Here is a 19,681-nt window from a genome sequence, read left to right as displayed (position 1 = left end):
TTTAAATTACAGCAAATATCTGTAAAATAACACGCATTTCACTGTATAATGAAAAAACAGGAAAATTATGTTTAAAAATACAGACTATTACCGTAAAATTACGTGTTTTTTTTACAGTGTATATTACACAGCAAAATCAGCATTTATTTGACTAAAATCAGATATATTATATGGTAAATGGACTGCATTTATATAGCACTTTTAACAGACCCTATGGCCATCCAAAGCGCTTTCCATTTTGCCTCGCATTCACCCATTCATACACCGACGGCGATGTCAGCCATGTAAGGCACCATCCAGCTCGTCGGGAGCAGCTGGGGTTAGGTGTCTTGCTCATGGACACCTCGACACTTGGTCAGGTGGAACCGGGGATTGAACCACCAACCTTTCGGTTTGTAAACAACCTACATGAACCACTGAGCCACTGCCACCCCTATATCTGATATATCACTATATCAGATATAGTGAATGTTTATATATGGATGTCTATTAATGTGACGCTACTTTTTATAAAGATTTTGCTGGATATTGAATCTATTAAGATTGCCCCAAAAAAATAGGGAAGAATGAACCTGTCCTTCATGATTCATATTTATGCTGAAAACAAATGCAACAAAATCATGATTCCGACTTCAGAAGTGGGAAATTTCCAAGACAAAGTCTCATATAAATCCCATCCAAAGAACTTGAGCTGATCAGATATAGATGTGTTGAACACAGCACCGAATAAACAAACACACACGAGAACATTACAGTATATGTTAATGAGCAGATTATATAAGGACAGCCAATCGGGATTGTGGATTAGAGCTGCTAATTCTTTAATTAGTAAAGTTCAGCTATAATCGTATGTTCAGGATCAGGGTAAAGCAGGCATGTGTTTCTCAGAATATCTGCTGCCTTTTTTTTTTAGCTGCTTGAAGCTAAAAACGCATATGAGCAGTGAAGTCGTCTTTACATTTTAACAGTTGCTGGTTAGAGACTTGAATAGCCTGACCTGAGATCAGAAACATGAATAAACACAAAATGTGGGTTATTTGGTGTATAGTATTTATTATGGAAAATAAAAAGAGCATTAAAATTAAGGATGCAGCGTAAAGGCAACGTTCTCAGAATTTTCTCTCAAAGTTATGAACAACCTTGTTCGAAGTTATCTGGTCTTTAATAATGTTCTCAAAACAGCACAAAAACTTTATTTATACATCATTCATGTTTATAGAACATTCAAAAGTAATGTTCATAATGTTTGCAAAATGATCAAATGGAATATTTTCTTCACGTTTGTAAAACATTTAAACTTTCAGAGAACATTCAGAAGAAACTTAATGGGAAAGTTAGCACAACGTTCTTTAAATGGGGTTTAAATTGGGATGTGTTGATAATGTGAAAAGTAGATGAAAACTGAGGATAGAGAAAGTCTTACATATTAATCAACTCATTTCCCTAAAAGACCACGAAAAAACAGCCCATAAAGGTGTTTGAACACACATTCATCATATTTCATCATATGGCGTTCATGTCTGTCAGACAAACTGCAGATGTTGGTGATAAACTATGACTGTTACCACACATGTTTCCTCAGCTGGAAGAGCCTGAAGGGCTTAAAATACCCCATGGGTCAATCTCCTGATCCCTCTATCTGTTTCTGTGGGAGGCATTTGAGGATCAGAAGATTAGTCGAGCGCTATAAAAGCGGCCGGCAGAGACACTGGACACGAGCTGAAGCGAGACATCGCAGAAGAGAAGCGAAGAAAACCACCAGAAGAGCCAGAAACTCCAGCACACGGTAAGAGATTCTCCTCACCTGAGACACATTTACAGCACAATGAGAAACAGTCAGGTCAATATTATGCTATTTAATTCAGTTTTACTCTGACTGTAAATACACAACGCATGATTTACTGAGAGCAGGAATTCTGAGCTGAGGAACATGAGGAGAAAACCACAGAACATAAAGACAAAACAGAAAGAGAGAAATATATTTGTGGGCTGATAAAGAACCGACAGATTTAGTGATTGAGAGGAAATTTAACAAAAAGGAAAAGCAAAATGTGAGTCAAAATGACAGACATTCAGTTGATCATTAAACTACAGGTGTTGTGCAGAGATGACCATGGATACTTCTTTCAGCCACAGAATATAAAGTTGGAATTGCAAGAAAAAAAGTCAGAAGCAACATGGAAACAAGCTTCAATTACAGCCTCAAAAACTTGCAAACTTACATTATGTTTCCAGGTGAAGCTGAAATGTACCGTACACATTCTACAGCAAGTTTAGGCAAAAAATAGACTAAAAACAGAAACTCAGACACATTTCTCCCAGAATCCCAGAAGTCGGCTACAGGCTAAATGTGATGCTAATGCCTTGAATTAGAGCGCTGGGCATCTCCTCTTCGAGATTAGCACGATTATGTAAGAGCTTATCATTCACACTGTCTGTATATATCACAAGGCAAAACAGATGTTGGTAAATAAACCTACTCATTGTGTAACCAGCAGATTAGGATTAACAAAATCCCAAAATGAGAAGACTAACAGCTAACCTGTTGAGGACACTATAAAGCGGACAATATAGTCCCGTTTTTAAGGAAAGATATGCTGTTTATATTTCAGTAAGTGACAGAAATGGACGATCCAGCACCCGTTGAGAAGAGAGGGCCACCAAAGTTCAAGCAGAGGACCACTCGCACCTTCAAGAGCAAGGCTCCTAAACCTGGCCAGAAAGGCTTCGGAGATGAAATCCCTGGAATGGAGGGTCTCGGCACGGGTAAAGAGAGATATTTAATTGGTTTTCATGACGTAAATATTGTTTCAGTGTTTTAATGACATCCAGCGATGAATCTGACCGCGTTCCTTCTCTGGTTTTTACAGACATCACTGTGGTTTGCCCATGGGAAGCTTTTGGTGACATGGAGCTCAGTGATCTGGCAAAATATGGAATTGTGTAGCACATCCAGCCAACCTTCATCCTGCTCTGTGCTGGAGACCTTTGGTCAGAGGATCATCTAATGTTAGAGAATTATCCACTCACACTGAGACTGAACCAGCGGAAGATGCTTTCAGCCCAACACACAGAGAGGATGCGACATGATTAAACATGTTTTGGGGACAAATGACTCGGGACTCTATTCTCTCAACGCATCACTGGAGCTCTTAGCAGGAGGAATCGATCTCAGAGCCGCAATATCATGCAGTACAAATTGACTTTATTTTTTTAAAACTGTAAATGTGATTGTGTCTGTCAGAATCAAGTCATCATGGTTAAAACCATCGATTTGACAATAGAACACAATAAAAAATGTATTTTCCCATACATTTATGTGACTGGTCTTTTCTCTTTCAGAACTTGTCCATTATGCAACAAGTTCATTCATTTCAATTTGTTCAAATATAAACCTCCAACAATGAAAAGTGTAAAATCTTGGTTTTATAATCGTTAGTCATCATCGGCACTAAAAAAATACAGTCTGAGAAATACTAAGATATTAATTCAGATAAATACATTTTAGAAGGGCTTTTTATAAAGCTATTTTTATAGGCTACTAACCAGCATATGCCTAGCCTACTATTTTTTTTGTTTTTTGCTGGAGCTCCTATAGGAACAGTTTTTAAAATTGTACATGATTAAGGTGCAGTGTTATATCGTTTTTTAGTTTTTTTGCGTAGCCTATACCAAAAGGCAATTTTCGATAAGGCACTACACTGCAACCCTTTAACTTTCGCGACCTCCAGATTCCGTGCATGCGCGGAGACGGAGGCTGTCTGTTGCGCACGCTCAGAGGCAATTTTACTTCACAGCATATTTTAATAATAATAATAATAATAATAATAATAATAATAATAATAATAATAATAATAAAATCGTTAAAAATAAAATCATTACAGCACTATGACGATGGGTTTAACATGCTTTTAAGTAAAAAAGAAATTGTTTTTCTTCGAATATTCCGGTTTTCCATCCTTCTTTCTACGAGACAAACACTCTCAAACACTAGATGTAACACACACACACACACACGCACGCACACGCACACACACACAAAGGCACAAACGCACGCACGCACACACAGGCTAGAGAATAGTAAGTTATAGATATTTAAAGCTGCGGTCCGTAACTTTTTGCACTCTAGTGGTTAAGAAACAGAACTGCATGCATCTTGTGGAAGAACATTGCAGCCGGATCTACTTCTCTCTGTTTATGTCTATGGCAGATCACGCAGGGACTGTGCTCCTCCGCAGCGGTACCTACCAGTCTGGCCTTAAATAGTTCTAATATAAATACTTATTATAAGTGTACCATAATGATTCAGGGTAAGACAAAAACACGGTTTGGAAAATAGATTCATATTATACATTCTCATTATATAATTTTTGTAAATCTTGAACACAAAAAAGTTACGGACAGGAGCTTTAAGGTTATGAACCATTAGCTCGTAGAAACTGTCAGCAATCCTGCATATAACGAAACTTTGTGAGGTTGTGATAAATGAGTGACAGCCTTTTAGTGATTATAAAGGGAGCACTCTTTGTGCAGTTCGGTATCTTTGTGGGGACTCCATCGGTGTAATGACTTTTTCTTTTTTGTACAAACTGTATTTTATCCCCTTACTTGGTATGAGGGACGATAATGATATGAAATTTTAAAGGGAGAAATATCATAAATGGAACTTTATTGACAGTTCCTCTATCAATATTCTAACCAATATAATACCCTTAAATAATATTTAGTCGCCTAAAGAGCATCTTACATGGTATACAGTAAGGTTTTCTTGAGAAATCTTGGTTTTATCCTTTGGTCATATTAGGCATCAGCACTAACAAAACAGAGTCTGAGAAACATTTAATCATTTAGCAGACGCTTTTATCCAAAGCGACTTACAAAAAAGGGGAAAGCAATAGAAGCAACGAAACAAACAAGGCCAACAACCTGTAAGAGCTGTAAGAAGTCTCAGTTAATTAGCACAGTACACAATTTATTTATTTATTTTTGGACAAACAAACAACATTTTATGGATAGTTAAGTGCTATTCTTTATTGGTCAGGTGCAAATGGAAAAGATGTGTCTTAAGATGTTTTTTAAAAATGGCTACAGACTCGGCAGCACGAATTGAGATCGGCAGGTCATTCCACCAGGTGGGAACGGTCCAGGAAAATGTCCGCGAGAGCGATTTCACGCCTCTCTGGGATGGAACCACGAGGCGCCGCTCACTCGCAGAACGCAAGCTTCTGGAGGGTGTGTAAGTCTGAACAAGTGAGTTTAGGTATATTGGTGCAGAGCCAGTGGTTGTTTTGTAGGCAAGAACAAGTGCCTTGAATTTGATGCGAGCAGCCATTGGCAACCAGTGCAGTTTGATGAAGAGAGGCGTAACATGCGCTCTCTTCGGCTCATTAAAGACCACTCTCGCCGCTGCATTCTGGATCAGCTGCAAGGGTTTGATAGTGCATGCTGGAAGCCCAGCCAGAAGAGCATTACAATAATCCAGTCTGGAGAGAACAAGAGCTTCAACCAGGAGTTGTGCAGCCTGTTCTGATAGGAAGGGTCTAATCTTTCTAATGTTGTATAAAGCAAATCTGCAGGACCGGGCTGTTGCAGTAATGTGGTCAGTGAAGTTTAACTATCAAGAATATCAAAAAAGATATTAATTCAGAGAAATACATTTTATATAAAACTAATTTACCAGCATGCTTTTAATGGTTGTCAGCACAAGCTCTTCTCATGTACCTGTAAAGCGCTTTTATTTAACTACCCTCAGAAATTATCCAATTTGTGAACCAGAAGCGAAAACAAAAAGGTAAAGGAAGCATTTCAGCAGATTATGCTTCTTCTTGCTGTTCCTCAGAAACATTTAAACATATTAAGAGTGAATAATCATGATAACCAGTGAGGAAAACAAACACAAATCACTCAGAAGTGAAAAAAGAATAATTATCTCTGTAATAATATAAACTCTGAGTGTCAGAGAGGCTGTAGAAGAACAGTACTGTCCGGTCAGTCCAGAAACACTCCTACTCTGTTAGAGAGGGATGAAGGAGCAGAAATGATGGTTTTTGGATTATTGTGACGGCCAGTGATTATGTAATCAGAACAGGTCAGACTCCAGGACAATTTGTTAAATCCAAATTTTGCAGTGTCTCCTACTATTCCCGCTGATTCATTTATATGTCAATGATATTCACTCACTGACTCCACTCAACCTCTCAGTAACAGCATCCAGCCAGACTCTCGACACAGAACCTGACGACACTCACCAAATCTCTCTGGATGATCAGGATATGGCCGATCCTCAAACACGTGTGTCATATTTCTCTGTTCTCCTCAGACAGAATGAGTGTCACAGAGTGTCTGCTGTGTTTGGATCCAATTTGAGATTACTAGAATCTGAAGACAAGAAGAGAGAACATCTCTCGGGGGATTGAGCAGTACAGAGCCTGGACCAGTCTAACGCAGAACTGAAGACTTTTCTGTTCAGAATGTGTTGATTGTTTGTTTTATTCTATATTTTCACTGTGTATTCATTTTTGTTATTTTTCCCTTTTCCATTGTTGCACTTTGAGATTCTTCTAAATTTGCTAAATCCTTGCTAAAACACTAAACCCATTCTCTGAACCAAATTCTCAATAGTCTAAACCAATTTGGCGAATAAATAACTATTTCTGCAAAACCTTAAACAAGTTCAGGCAGTTAGACACAGCATTCTTGTTGCAAAACTAAACACATTCTCACTCACTAACACCCACATATCACACTGATACATTTGAAACACTCAAAACACACAAAAAAAGAGGCAAAAGTTAAACACAACTAACACAGTTGTCATAGTTTTTACAAAACTGTTCACACTTCTTTCTATTGATGGGATCAAAATAACTGTTCAAAACATAAGCCAGTTCAGGTGCACAGGTGACACAGGCGCACTGGATGTTGATAAAGAAAGAGGTTTTTTCACCTTTGATGAAAGAGAAAGGTGTTGTCAAGGCTGGATGTGTCAGACTAGAGGGCTTTTCCTTCACCTGGCAAGAGATGTGGACAAAGTCTTCAGGCAAGAGCCAGCATGAATACATGATGACAAAGCAGAATCAATCTCTCATTGACCTTAATTTTGCTGTTGCACAATTTACAGTGCTTTTTGTGTAGTTTTATTTGACCTTTTTTTGCTTTTGCAAATGCTACAGACATTCAGTAGCATACTATTCAATGTTTAATACAATACTATAATTGCAGTACATACAAAAATATATTCTCCTTTGTTGCAATTACTAGTTTTTTATGTAATTGCAAAAATTGAAGAAATGTGTCTTAGCAATTGTAAAAAAAAAAACACAACTAAACAAAATAACCTATTAGAAAATGCAACTACAAATAATAAGACATAAGTTGTAACCCTTAAACAACAGATTGTCCCGACAAAGTAGGAACCGCTCCATTACAGATTTTGTGTATATTGCTGCATTGTAGGCCTACTCTTATGTTTTGGAAGCTGTTTTTCAGAAAATAATGCAGTGCACAGATACATTTTAGGGTTATTATGTTTAGAATTAATTTTTAAAATAAATGTAAACCACTCTAAGCCTTAGGAAGGTCAAACATGAGTTTTGGAAACAGCGTCTCTTTGACATAGCGACAAAACTGTCTTCTTTAATCCAACCAGGCCTCACACCTTTTTTGTGTATTCCATGGGCGGGATTATTTAAACGAGTGACATTTTGACTTCACAATATGGGGGAAAATGCATTGTAGTCAAAAAAACTAATTGTTTGTTGTAGTTCTTGAAAAATGATTCTGTTCAATTAACTTTGGAGTGGACTTTGAGATTTGTAAACTTCCAGATCTATTTTAAGATGAAACAGCCACATTACACGTAAAGTTAAACTTAAATTGTTAAAAAGTGGAAAAGCATAATGGGACCTCCTTAAACGATTAAACTACCAATAGCAATATCCAGTGATACATTTTGTTGTTGTTGTTGACAGATCTGCCATTTTATATTAAAAAAAATATTGGCTGAATCATTTACATGATTCAAAACTGAAGTTGACGACGAGATGAAAAAACATTTCGCATTTTTGATCCAAATTTTTTCCAGTAACAAATCCCTCGAATGCACAAACTCATGATTCAGACTTCAAAAGTGGAAAGATTTCCAAGAATAAGTCTTATTAGCTGTATATAAATCCCATCCGAAGAGCACAAGCACATCAGATATAGATGTGTTTGAACACAGCACCGAATAAACAAACACACACCAGAACATTACAGTATATGTTAATGAGCAGATTAAATAAGGACAGCCAATCGGGATTGTGGATTAGAGCTGCTTATTCTTTAATTAGTAAAGTTCAGCTATAACTGTATGTTTAGGATCAGATTACAGAAGAGACTTAAAGAGCCTGACCTGAGATCAGATTTCAACACAAAAACAAAAGTTTGAGTTTGTTGAAAACAAAAAAGCATTTGATGCTATTTAATTATTTAAAAATATAGTTGAACAGGCACAGCATCATAGTGGTTTATTTTTCCATTTAGATTACAGTTAATTAATTTGGTGTAGTATTTAATATGAAAAATAAAATTATTGAGAAGGTTAACGTTCTTTAAATGGGGTTTAAATTGGGATGTGTTGATAATGTGAAAATAAAAACTGAGGATAGAGAAAGTCTTAGATATTAATCAACTCATTAACCTAAAAGACCACGAAAAAACAGCCCGTAAAGGTGTTTGAACACACATTCATCATATTTCATCATATGGCGTTCATGTCTGTCAGACAAACTGCAGATGTTGGTGATAAACTATGACTGTTACCACACGTGTGTCCTCAGCTGGAAGAGCCTGAAGGGCTTAAAATACCCCATGGGTCAATCTCCTGATCCCTCTATCTGTTTCTGTGGGAGGCATTTGAGGATCAGAAGATTAGTCGAGCGCTATAAAAGCGGCCGGCAGAGACACTGGACACGAGCTGAAGCGAGACATCGCAGAAGAGAAGCGAAGAAAACCACCAGAAGAGCCAGAAACTCCAGCACACGGTAAGAGATTCTCCTCACCTGAGACACATTTACAGCACAATGAGAAACAGTCAGGTCAATATTATGCTATTTAATTCAGTTTTACTCTGACTGTAAATACACAACGCATGATTTACTGAGAGCAGGAATTCTGAGCTGAGGAACATGAGGAGAAAACCACAAAACAGACTTTTATGGGCTGATAAAGAACAGACAGATTTAGTGTCAGTCAAAAATTACAGATTTTTTAATTTAAATTTAAATTAAATGATTGTAATTTTAGTTCGATATTTTTTTTATTTTTAGCTGATTTTGCAATACTAAATTGTATTTATGAAGTAGTTATAATCCAATTATTCACTTTTTGAGCATGAACCTTAAAATTAAATTTCTAGAAATTCCCATAAATCTTGAATCTCTAACTCCAATTAAATCTTTTAAAAAAAAAAATCTTTTAAATCTTGAATGCTTTGGAACACAGATTGAAGTTTGGTCTCTTTTTAAAGACAACACGTGACAGATTATTGCTGAAAAAACATTGAACATGGAAAAACATTAATTTTACTTTTAAACATTCATTTTACAAATTTGACATTTATTGCTATGAAAAAAGCACAAACAAATGTTTTTATATAGAATTTATATATTTTCCAAAACATGTTTTAATATAAAACTGTGAGAAAATCAAAGCTAAATCTAAAAAAGTTGTGATCCAAATTTGAGGTTATCATCTCAAAAAATTAGTTTTCAGTAATATTTTGTTTGGGCACAGTACCAAAAGTTTCCACTATGAAATTGGTCTCCCATTAATTTCCAATGCGCTCATTTTTGACGGTGAACAATATGGGCCCTATTTTAGCAATCTGAGCTCATGGCGGAGGTACACTTAGGGCGTGTCTGAATCAAATTTTGCTAGTTTAGCAACGGAAAAAATGGTCGGTGCATGGTCCAAAAGGTTTGTCCATCATAATGAGCATGGGTGTGTTCTCGGCATAACATGCAATAAACAGATCGGAGTCTCATTCCCCATCCCTTTAAAAGCTATTTGCGCTTGCATCGTGGCAGATTTGCTATTTAAATGGTGGAATTAATATGTGAGTGGAAAAACTGAACGCTTCTCCGGAGAGAAATCCTTTTATTTTTTAATATTTAAAAATGTTTGTGTGCTGCTGCGCATCCCTGTGTGTGTAATAATCAGTGTGTATACATGCGATGTATACCCACTAACGCACCCTGTAAATAACACAAAAATACTGCGCTTTTGACTTTAGACCATGGTTTTTGTTGGTCAGTGGTGCAGTTGCCTCAAAATGGCTACACGCTAACAATGCGCCTGAACACACCTGGTTTTCAGACCAGGCACCCATGGGCGAACATATGGACTCGAGTGCATTTGCTATTTTAAACAATGTGGCACTGGGTGTGAAAATGATAACTGCATCTGGCTAAAACTAGCAAAAAACACAGCTGTATGATAGGGTATTTTTTTCAGGACTATTTTTTAACATGCCCATGATTTGTGTGTGTGTGTTCACACAGCAAGTGCCAAAACATTTACCAAGTACAAAAAAGTAGCATTACAATTAAGGAAAAAAACAAACAAATTGAACAGCACCAGAGGGTTAAACTACAGGTCTTGTGCAGTGGTTACCATGGATGCCAAAAAAGTCAGAATTGAGAGATAAAAACCTGCCATTACGGTACCTTTTTTCTTTGTATTCCACGGTGGAAAAAAGCTACAAACTAACATTATGTTTCCAGGTGAAGCTGAAATGTACCGTACACATTCTACAGCAAGTTTAGGCAAAAATAGACTAAAAACAGAAGCTCAGACACATTTCTCCCAGAATCCCAGAAGTCGGCTACAGGCTAAATGTGATGCTAATGCCTTGAATTAGAGCGCTGGGCATCTCCTCTTCGAGATTAGCACGATTATGTAAGAGCTTTTCATTCACACTGTCTGTATATATCACAAGGCAAAACAGATGTTGGTAAATAAACCTACTCATTGTGTAACCAGCAGATTAGGATTAACAAAATCCCAAAATGAGAAGACTAACAGCTAACCTGTTGAGGACACTATAAAGCGGACAATATAGTCCCGTTTTTAAGGAAAGATATGCTGTTTATATTTCAGTAAGTGACAGAAATGGACGATCCAGCACCCGTTGAGAAGAGAGGGCCACCAAAGTTCAAGCAGAGGACCACTCGCACCTTCAAGAGCAAGGCTCCTAAACCTGGCCAGAAAGGCTTCGGAGATGAAATCCCTGGAATGGAGGGTCTCGGCACGGGTAAAGAGAGATATTTAATTTGTTTTCATGACGTAAACATTGTTTCAGTGTTTTAATGACATACAGCGATGAATCTGACCGCGTTCCTTCTCTGGTTTTTACAGACATCACTGTGGTTTGCCCATGGGAAGCTTTTGGCGACATGGAGCTCAGTGATCTGGCAAAATATGGAATTGTGTAGCACATCCAGCCAACCTTCATCCTGCTCTGTGCTGGAGACCTTTGGTCAGAGGATCATCTAATGTTAGAGAATTGTCCACTCACACTGAGACTGAACCAGCGGAAGATGCTTTCAGCCCAACACACAGAGAGGATGCGACATTATAAAAAATATTTGGGGACAAATGACTCGGGACTCTATTCTCTCAACGCATCACTGGAGCTCTTAGCAGGAGGAATTGATCTCAGAGCCGCAATATCATGCAGTACAAATCAAATCATCATGGTTAATTAAAACCTTCGATTTGGCAGTAGAACACAATAAAAGATTTATTTCCCCAAATTTGTGTTATTGGTCTTTTCTCTTACAGAAAAAAAATTTAAAGTATTTTGAAATGGAATAAGGTCATTGAAATATGAACCTATCTATGAAAGTCTCAGTGTACAATATACAATCTGAGCTATTAATTCAGATATAAATACCTTTTAAAAGGGATTTATATAAAACTAATTTACCAGCATACTTTTTGTACGACCTTTTGCTGTAGCCTTCAGGACTAAAATTATAGCTATACTCCACGGTCATAAAATGCAGTTTCATTTTTGCTCACCAAATGTCAATTATTGGTAAATCACTATTACCGCAACCCTTTAAACGTATTCTTTCAGTTCTGTGAAAGTTTGTAACGTTAAATCACAAACTCCGGACAGACAGGCTGCCAGCAGTGCGCTCAGTTTTTCTGAGGTGAGGCACTTTTACATATTTCAATGAAAAATTAGATGAGCGTTATAACATTGGGTTTATTACCTGATGGTAAGTCAAAGAAGAAATGAAGTTTCTCTACAAATATTCAGTTTTTTTCTTCCATCTTTCTACAAGGAGACTGACGAAAACACGTCTCTCACTCTCTCAAAGTGGGGACGGCTAGAGGATGTAAAATGATAGATATTGAAGATTAGAAACCATTAGCTCGCCTGGTATAATGTGGAAAGCTAAGAATGAACCATGAGCATTATTAGTCTGTTATTTAAAATCTCACATTCTCTGCAGCCACTTAACTTACATTCACCAAGTGCTTTTATATCAAGGTGAGTAATGTACCATAACTTAGAAGTAACCTTTCACAATATCACCTACTATATTTGACAACCTCTCCTTATGTAATCTACAATCGTAATACACAATCAACTGAAATCAAACACCAATCGAGAGATTGTTTAAAAAAAACAGTTTATATGGACATTCAGATACAAATTACATCACAAATGGAATCAGAATATGTAGAGAGAGAAATAGTTCAACTCAAAAACACGGTTACACTGTAAACCAAAGGAGAGTATGTGGAACAGGTATCATATTCATAAGGTGCGAGAATGGAGAATAAAAGAGACGCCATCTTTAATCCTTTACTGCACAAATGGAGGGGATTTTAAACTTCTCACTCCATCATCAGAAGACAAACGCCATGCAAGAATTCCGTCTCCTCGTGTCAAAGAGCTCCGAGCTATCGGCACCAGCGGTGCTGCTGCTACAGGAGAAACGTACAAGAGAGAGAGAAAGAGAAACAAGCAAATCTGCCGCATCTTTTCCAATAGCATCTTTAAAAGCCAGAAGATCAGAATTTAGGTACTGAGATATTTTAATCTCTAATAATACTGTGTAAAGTGTATGCATAGACTGCAAGTACCATTTAAACAAACAAAACAAAACAAAGCTGTCTGGTTTAGTGTTCAGACTGTGGTCAGTTTTACATTAGGTCTGTTTTCTTAGTGTCAATGACACAACCCCTCATCCACACAAAAAAGCTGAAGTGAAATTAATTAGGAAACTTTAAAATGGCAAAACGTTTTCAGTCCTAGACCCGATTACAATTACATGCACTTAGAATCTACTGAAACGCATGTCCTGCAAAAAAAATAAATGAAATGCATGTTTTCACAGATAAAGAAACCGCCGTGGTCTTGGATTGCAATAAGAGGATGCTGCAATTCCATATCCAGCCATTTTGAAAGAATTAACAAGCCACTTCAAACAATATCAAAAATCTATTGATAAAAAAAAAAAGAAACCAAACAATAGAAATTACAAATAAGTTCACACACAAATCAAAAATGTGCTTGACTCTTCTTTGGAACCAAAATTCAAAGAAAGCAAAAATACCAATATACTAAAGGGAAAGAGGACACACTCTGCAAGACAAAAAAATACTATGTAGTTCTCCTTTAAAAACCGACAAACATTTTTGAATCCACTTCTCAGAAAGTTGGGCTGAAAGTTGCATATTTTACAAAACTACGCTAATAAAAGAGCTTGTTGATATTCCACAAGAAGGGCTTTTCAATCCCAAAATCTGAAGGGGAAAAAAAAAAGTTTATTCCGTAGCACAATTTAAATACTTGCTATAGTCATTATGCCGGTGTTCGGCGTCTTTTTGTGTATTAATGTGGATTCAGATGATGTCCTGCCCTTCATCAAACCAACACACAACCATGAGGAACTAATGACGATAATAATTAATAATAATAATAATAATAATGTTTGGTAAAATTTTGCGTCTATTCTAGTTTACTTGCATATAATGACTATTTAATTTTAAAGGTACGCCTTTTGAAAATGGTCTGAACGGAGGTACTGTTTAAAGAACACAAAGCTTTCAGCAAGACGGATTATTATGACACATCGTCCCGTTCGTGTGCGTCACACTTCAGTGATTTGTAACAGCTGTTGGAGTTGCCTTACATCCATGATCTTTCCAAAGAAAGCAAGACCATGATGGTAGTCTCTCATCATGTTGCTGTATTTTGGATAATAGCATCGTCCTCCCTTACGTAGCTGATGGGATCCACATATTTCAAGGTGATCCTTAAAACGGAGACAAGAGCGGTCCGGATGAATGTCTATATTTCTTAAAGAATATTGATCATTATTGTAGTGTGAAACAGTGAAGGGTGACATAAACTTGTTCACTGCAGTCCTGACACTCTGTGCACATGTAGTTCAATGGCCACTAGAGGCAGTCTAGAGCCGTTACTGCATGCATATGTGCAGAGAGACGAGCCGAAGGAAGAAATGATTTGCGCTTCTCAGTCAAGCAGTTTCAGTCAGAGATCTGTTACAATTTAGTGTTCAATGTTGTCAGGTTTCCTTTAAAAAAAAAAAAAAATTCCACCTTCTTTGATGTACTGATTTAGAGTTGCATTCCTTACTCAAAGTTCGTAACAGACGCGTTTTGCTTTTTTTTTTTTTTGTCCAAAAGTGTGATTAGGTTTTTCCCTCCGAGGTCAGCAGCTGTTGGTGAGAGACCGGAAATCTGGAAGTGTATTAAAGGTGTTTAATATGGCGAAAACCGGCTGTATCCTCCTCTGTAGAGAGTGGCCTGTGAAAGAGATACTTCGGTTAGAAACCTGCGAGCGAGAAACAGAGCGTGACGTGTACTGACAAATTGGGTCCCCCCCTCCCATCCTCTAGGACCGGCAAATTCAAATTGGTACTCTCTTTACTTTTGGGGAGACAGGATTTTAAAGGGAGGACCCGATTTGTCATGACATCAGACATGTAGAGGCGTGGCTTACCATCGCTCCGACTCCATATGCTGCCGCCGCCGCCGGAGAAGCCGCTAATGCAGCCGCGTACGGATCTGCCGCGTACACGCGACCGTAGCTGGACAAAGAGAGATGACATTTCAGCTCATAATCAGGGCAATAACCACCATAGACATTGAGGTACACGTGTGGTTGATGAAAAGGATGACAAAAAGTTTACACCAGTTTAAAATGACCATCTGTAATTATAGTGATTTTTTTTTTGTGGTCAGATTCTGCCATTGTTTTATGGAAAATATTGTTTGAATAATTTGCATGACTCATAACTCAAATTGACAAGATTCAATTTTGGTATTTTCAATGTATTACTAAGATCCATTTAAATAATTTAATGATATAATTCCTTTAACCCTGTGTTCTGGTGATTTGGACCTGGAGAGGATTTTAATGTTATCGCATTAGACTTAAACGTAACTTTGCTCACACAGTGTGTAACAAACCCCTACCCCCTTCACAAAAAAGAAAAAGAAAAAAAAGTCCCATTGTTATTTGTCGACCTTGCTACCCTTGTGGTGTTCTGGGTCAAAAATTACCAGCCAACAACAATAACAAAAAAGCTTACAACTAGGGTTTTGAATTGTTTTAAATGTATCGATTACGATTCTGCTTATCAATTTCTAATTTTGATTCCATTAAGGTAAAACAAAAAACTTAGATATTCACATTTATGTTAAGTTTTATTGCAAAACATTATTTGTGGCTGAATACCATGAACAAAACTCAACAGGCTAAAGAACACTTACACAAGGAACTTTTGCAAGGAATGGTTAAAAAAAAAAAAGCCTAACTAATATGAATTTCAAGCATTATTAAAAGACAAGTAAACACTCAGAAATGAAGAAAAAAGAACAAAAACAAATTAGAAAAATCGCACAAGTACATACAAATGAACAGATTTTCAGGTATTCAGGTACAGAAACTGTAATCAAATGTAAAAATACTTTTATACATTATATACATTACAAATATAGTTACAAAAGTTACTCCGTCTAAAACAGCGAGTCGGCAGCAGGAATATTAGTCTGCTGTCTCTTTAAGAGCTGCTAATATACTGTTGCACATGAGTTTTCTTTGTCAGCCGTTTACATAGTTTTGTGTGTATTTGTCAGTTCAAGTGCAGCTTTCTGTGCGCAGGCTTTGGATGCGTGTGCAGCAGAAGAAAACGGCGTGTGGGTAATGGTTTAAAGTCATATAAAGGAACACACATGAGGGGAATCGATATTTTAATTTTATAACAAGTATCTGATTCCGTCCCCTGGTTTCACAGACAAGGCTTAAGCTAGTCCACATCTAAAATGTTAACTGAAAGCAACTTGCACTGTATGTCAGTGCCATTGTTTTAGCTCAAGATGCACACCAGTATTTTCTAAAGGCATGTTTATAATAAGTTACTAAAATGCCCTAACTGAACTAAGGCTTAATCCTGGCTCAGTCAAAGCCCTGTCTGTGAAACCAGGCCCTGAAGTATTTTTGGTTTTCCAACCCTATTTTTTTAAATATCTATTTATGCCAAGTAATGATCAAACATTGGATTCAATCTTTTAAAATCAACTTGTTTTTTTCCAATTAGCAGAGGTTTTAGGTTTCTTTTTAGAACTGATTGGTCGTAGGCCTCATTTATCTGACCTCATGCACCTCAGTTTTTTTTATATGAATAAGCTTGCCTGAACTTTTTGCACTCAAAAACTGATGTGTATAGCCCAAATCAATGAGGCCTACGATCAGTGAGTTCCAAAAAGACAACATGGTGATAATACAGCATAATGAGAGATTTAAAAGGTTTGCTACGTACAAATTAGGTAAAGGATTTTCAACACATCACAAGGGTTAAATGAACCGACCATTACAACCCCCCAATGTTCAAGATATAGCACAGCTTTGCTTATAATATGATGTAATATCCACCAATTCTGGCCTGAATGGCTAACCTGTCACTGTAGGCGGCGGCCGCTGCTGCCGCCGCTGCCGTTGGACTCGCTACGGCCGCCGGCTGGGTGTAGCGATACGCAGTATAGCCGCTCTACAAAGAGAGAAAAACACAATTGTTCAAAATTAACACCAGTAAAATGAGGCAGGTGAAGTGGTTGAGTTAGAAGGGAAAAAAGGACATGAAAACGTTTAAGAAAAGCAAACCTAAAATCCATTAACAAGCAATCTGCCACAATCTGTCAAACAACCCGCATTCAGAGAACCATACATAATTCTGTTACGCACTGTGAATCTTCCTCAGTGGCAAACAATGCACAATCATGGTAAAATAGTCATTTCTCTAATGATTAAGAATTAATTGTTTGTCAAAGAGGGAGACACAAGCAGAAATGGGGATCGTGAGTGCATTAGCGTCAGTGTCATCTTCACCCCCAAACGCAACCAGGGGTGATCAAATCGATTACTGGTGCCATATTCAGACAGACAGACAGATAGTGAGATTAGGAGAACATCCACACGACCACACAGACTGCATGCACCCCAAACTCAATAAAATAACAAGCCATTTCCGCCATTCTCTCCTCAGCCTTCTACCCTACGGCCAATCAGGAAACTCTCCCACGATCCCTCGCACTCCTGCAAGAGCGCAGCCGCAGAGGGAGGCAAGACAGAGAGAGAGAGACAGAGAGAGAGAGAGAGGGGGAGAGAGAGAGGGGGAGAGAGAGATGGAGAGAGAGGGGGGAAGGGAGAGAGAGAGAGAGGGAGAGAGAGAGGGGGGGGGAGAGAGAGAGGGAGTGAGAGGAGAGAGAGGGGGAAGGGAGAAAGGGAGAGGGAGAGAGAGTGAGCGAGAGAAAGAGGGGGAGAGAGAGTGAGAGAGGGGGTGAGAGAGGGGGGAGGGGAGAGAGAGAGAGAGTCAGAAAGAAAGAGAGAGAGGAGGGGAGACAGACAGTCAGAGGGGGGGATGAAGTGAAGGGAAGAGAAGTAGATGACTAGAAAATGAAAAGGTAGAACAAAAAAAGAGTGAATTATTGCCGAAAAGTCAAGGGGGGGGGGGGGGGGAGAGCGAGAGAGAGAGCGAGAGAGAGAGAGAGAGAGAGAGAGAGAGAGAGAGAGAGAGAGAGAGAGAGAGAGAGAGAGAGAGAGAGAGCGAGAGAGAGAGAGCGAGCGAGAGAGAGAGAGCTCTACGAGGGAATTAAATGTGATTGCATGCCAACACAGATTGAGTTAACATGCCATAGAGAGAGACAGGGACTCTGGGAAGGGGACAGAATCAGATCCAGTCCGACAAAACCCAAAACATCCAGAGTCCTTAAAACTATCGTCTCAAATGTCTGATGCACAACAAAAGACCTGCAGAAAGTCATTCGGTTGAAAAAACAGCGCCAGACAATTATTTACATTCTCAGAGTCAGAAGTGTAAATAATCTACCGCTGAGGGCCGGGCGCCACGGTGTACGGTTTCTTCCGCAGATACTGTTTTTGAAGGAATGCAAAAAATGGAATCGGGTTAAATAGAGGAAAGACTCATTTAGGGGTGTTTATTAGGGTGGGTTCACACTTGTAGCTCGGTTCGCTTGGTTTGTTTGGTCCATTGGCATTTTAACACTGAACATAAAGGCATAGGGATATGTTCACAGCCTGGTTGGTCGGCTTTTATTGTGTATATTTTGTGAGTTATGTGCGTAACCTATACTATATATGATGGTATTTTGACCGGCTGAGAACTTGAAGAGTTTATAAAATGTGTAAAGGAGTCAAAACAGCATGAGTCTTTCCGTCACACACACAAATAAAGATCAGTTGAACAGTTCACAACTGTGATGTACGTGTGCATTCTGTCCTTTTTAGGGTCGCATGTGACGTCCCATTTTTGGTTAATTTTTCTGTGATATTTAATTCGAACCGCACCAGAGTTGGTCAGGAAGCGGAGCGAGACCGATCTTTTTCTCTGTCCACCTGTGTGGTTCAGATGGCAGCGTTCACACTTATTAAACTGAACCGCACTAACAGAGCAATCGCACAAGGGTTCGTTTTAATCAAACCAAACATGCAAAGTGTGAACACACCCTTAGAAAAGTGTTTTTACAGCCCAACCTGACTGGGGTTTCACAGAGGTGTGTGTGTGTATTGTCGGATTGTCGCATTCAATCAAAATCTGTTTTATTTTAAAGGTTAATAATAATATATGTTTTGAGTTTTGTTTTTAACGGAATAATCTGACCTGGTGGTTTGTCCAAACAAAAAAGGATAATCTGATGACACACAATCATTAAATTCCCTGCACGGATTTTTTTTTAAATAAATTGCGATATAAACCTAAAATAACTGGTATTGTGATATCGGTTTGTGGCTGTACCGCCCAGCCCTACTACCGCTGTTTTATTTCGTATTTTCCCTAGAGTTGCTGCTGTGACGTTTGATGCTGTCGCCAAATTTTTCATGCGCTCTGAATCGTTTAGAGAGGAAATGTGCAGAATTCAAGCAGAATTTCTTCCTCCCCCTTCCAGCCCTCACTCCTGTCAGATTACTGTGAGTTAGTAGGGAAACAGAGACAGCAATCTCACACGATCAATATCAAACAAATGTATTAATCAGAAGGAGAGATGCACACTATCCGTCTGTGAGCCTACCTGAGGCATTCTGCTACTAACCAGAGTGTCCTGAAACACTATTCTACAGAGAAAACAGAAAAAGCTA

The 19,681-nt window shown here is 38.2% G+C and overlaps 3 protein-coding genes across 5 annotated transcripts in view; 2 read left to right on the top strand and 1 right to left on the bottom strand.

Annotated features, from left to right (window-relative positions):
* Window positions 1-1,632: 1,632 nt before the first annotated feature.
* On the top strand, window positions 1,633-3,209 carry LOC137093414 (retinal cone rhodopsin-sensitive cGMP 3',5'-cyclic phosphodiesterase subunit gamma-like). The gene is made up of 3 exons (XM_067458230.1): window positions 1,633-1,786; window positions 2,613-2,766; window positions 2,871-3,209. The coding sequence occupies exons 2-3, from the start codon at window positions 2,625-2,627 to the stop codon at window positions 2,945-2,947; spliced, it is 219 nt and encodes a 72-aa protein (XP_067314331.1). The 5' UTR covers window positions 1,633-1,786; window positions 2,613-2,624; the 3' UTR covers window positions 2,948-3,209.
* Window positions 3,210-8,720: 5,511 nt separating this feature from the next.
* LOC137093413 (retinal cone rhodopsin-sensitive cGMP 3',5'-cyclic phosphodiesterase subunit gamma) lies at window positions 8,721-11,798 on the top strand. The gene is made up of 3 exons (XM_067458229.1): window positions 8,721-9,023; window positions 11,140-11,293; window positions 11,398-11,798. The coding sequence occupies exons 2-3, from the start codon at window positions 11,152-11,154 to the stop codon at window positions 11,472-11,474; spliced, it is 219 nt and encodes a 72-aa protein (XP_067314330.1). The 5' UTR covers window positions 8,721-9,023; window positions 11,140-11,151; the 3' UTR covers window positions 11,475-11,798.
* An 866-nt stretch (window positions 11,799-12,664) lies between these two features.
* The window catches only part of rbfox2 (RNA binding fox-1 homolog 2), a 46,650-nt gene continuing 39,633 nt past the window's right edge, over window positions 12,665-19,681 (bottom strand). The window contains exons 10-12 of one of the 3 annotated variants that reach the window (XM_067458799.1): window positions 16,984-17,075; window positions 15,026-15,113; window positions 12,665-14,829 (exon numbers count right to left, since the gene is read on the bottom strand). In XM_067458799.1, the coding sequence (XP_067314900.1) occupies window positions 14,785-14,829; window positions 15,026-15,113; window positions 16,984-17,075 (225 nt within the window). In that variant the 3' untranslated portion in view covers window positions 12,665-14,784. Of the gene's footprint in view, window positions 14,830-15,019; window positions 15,114-16,983; window positions 17,076-19,614; window positions 19,658-19,681 lie in introns of those variants that run through there. The other 2 variants (XR_010908566.1, XM_067458800.1) reach the window with 2 other exon arrangements.

This window comes from Pseudorasbora parva, chromosome 12, assembly GCF_024679245.1.
Source record: "Pseudorasbora parva isolate DD20220531a chromosome 12, ASM2467924v1, whole genome shotgun sequence".
NCBI classification, from domain to species: domain Eukaryota; kingdom Metazoa; phylum Chordata; class Actinopteri; order Cypriniformes; family Gobionidae; genus Pseudorasbora; species Pseudorasbora parva.
Note: the sequence above shows the minus strand (reverse complement) of the source record. Positions and strands in the feature narration are given on the sequence as shown.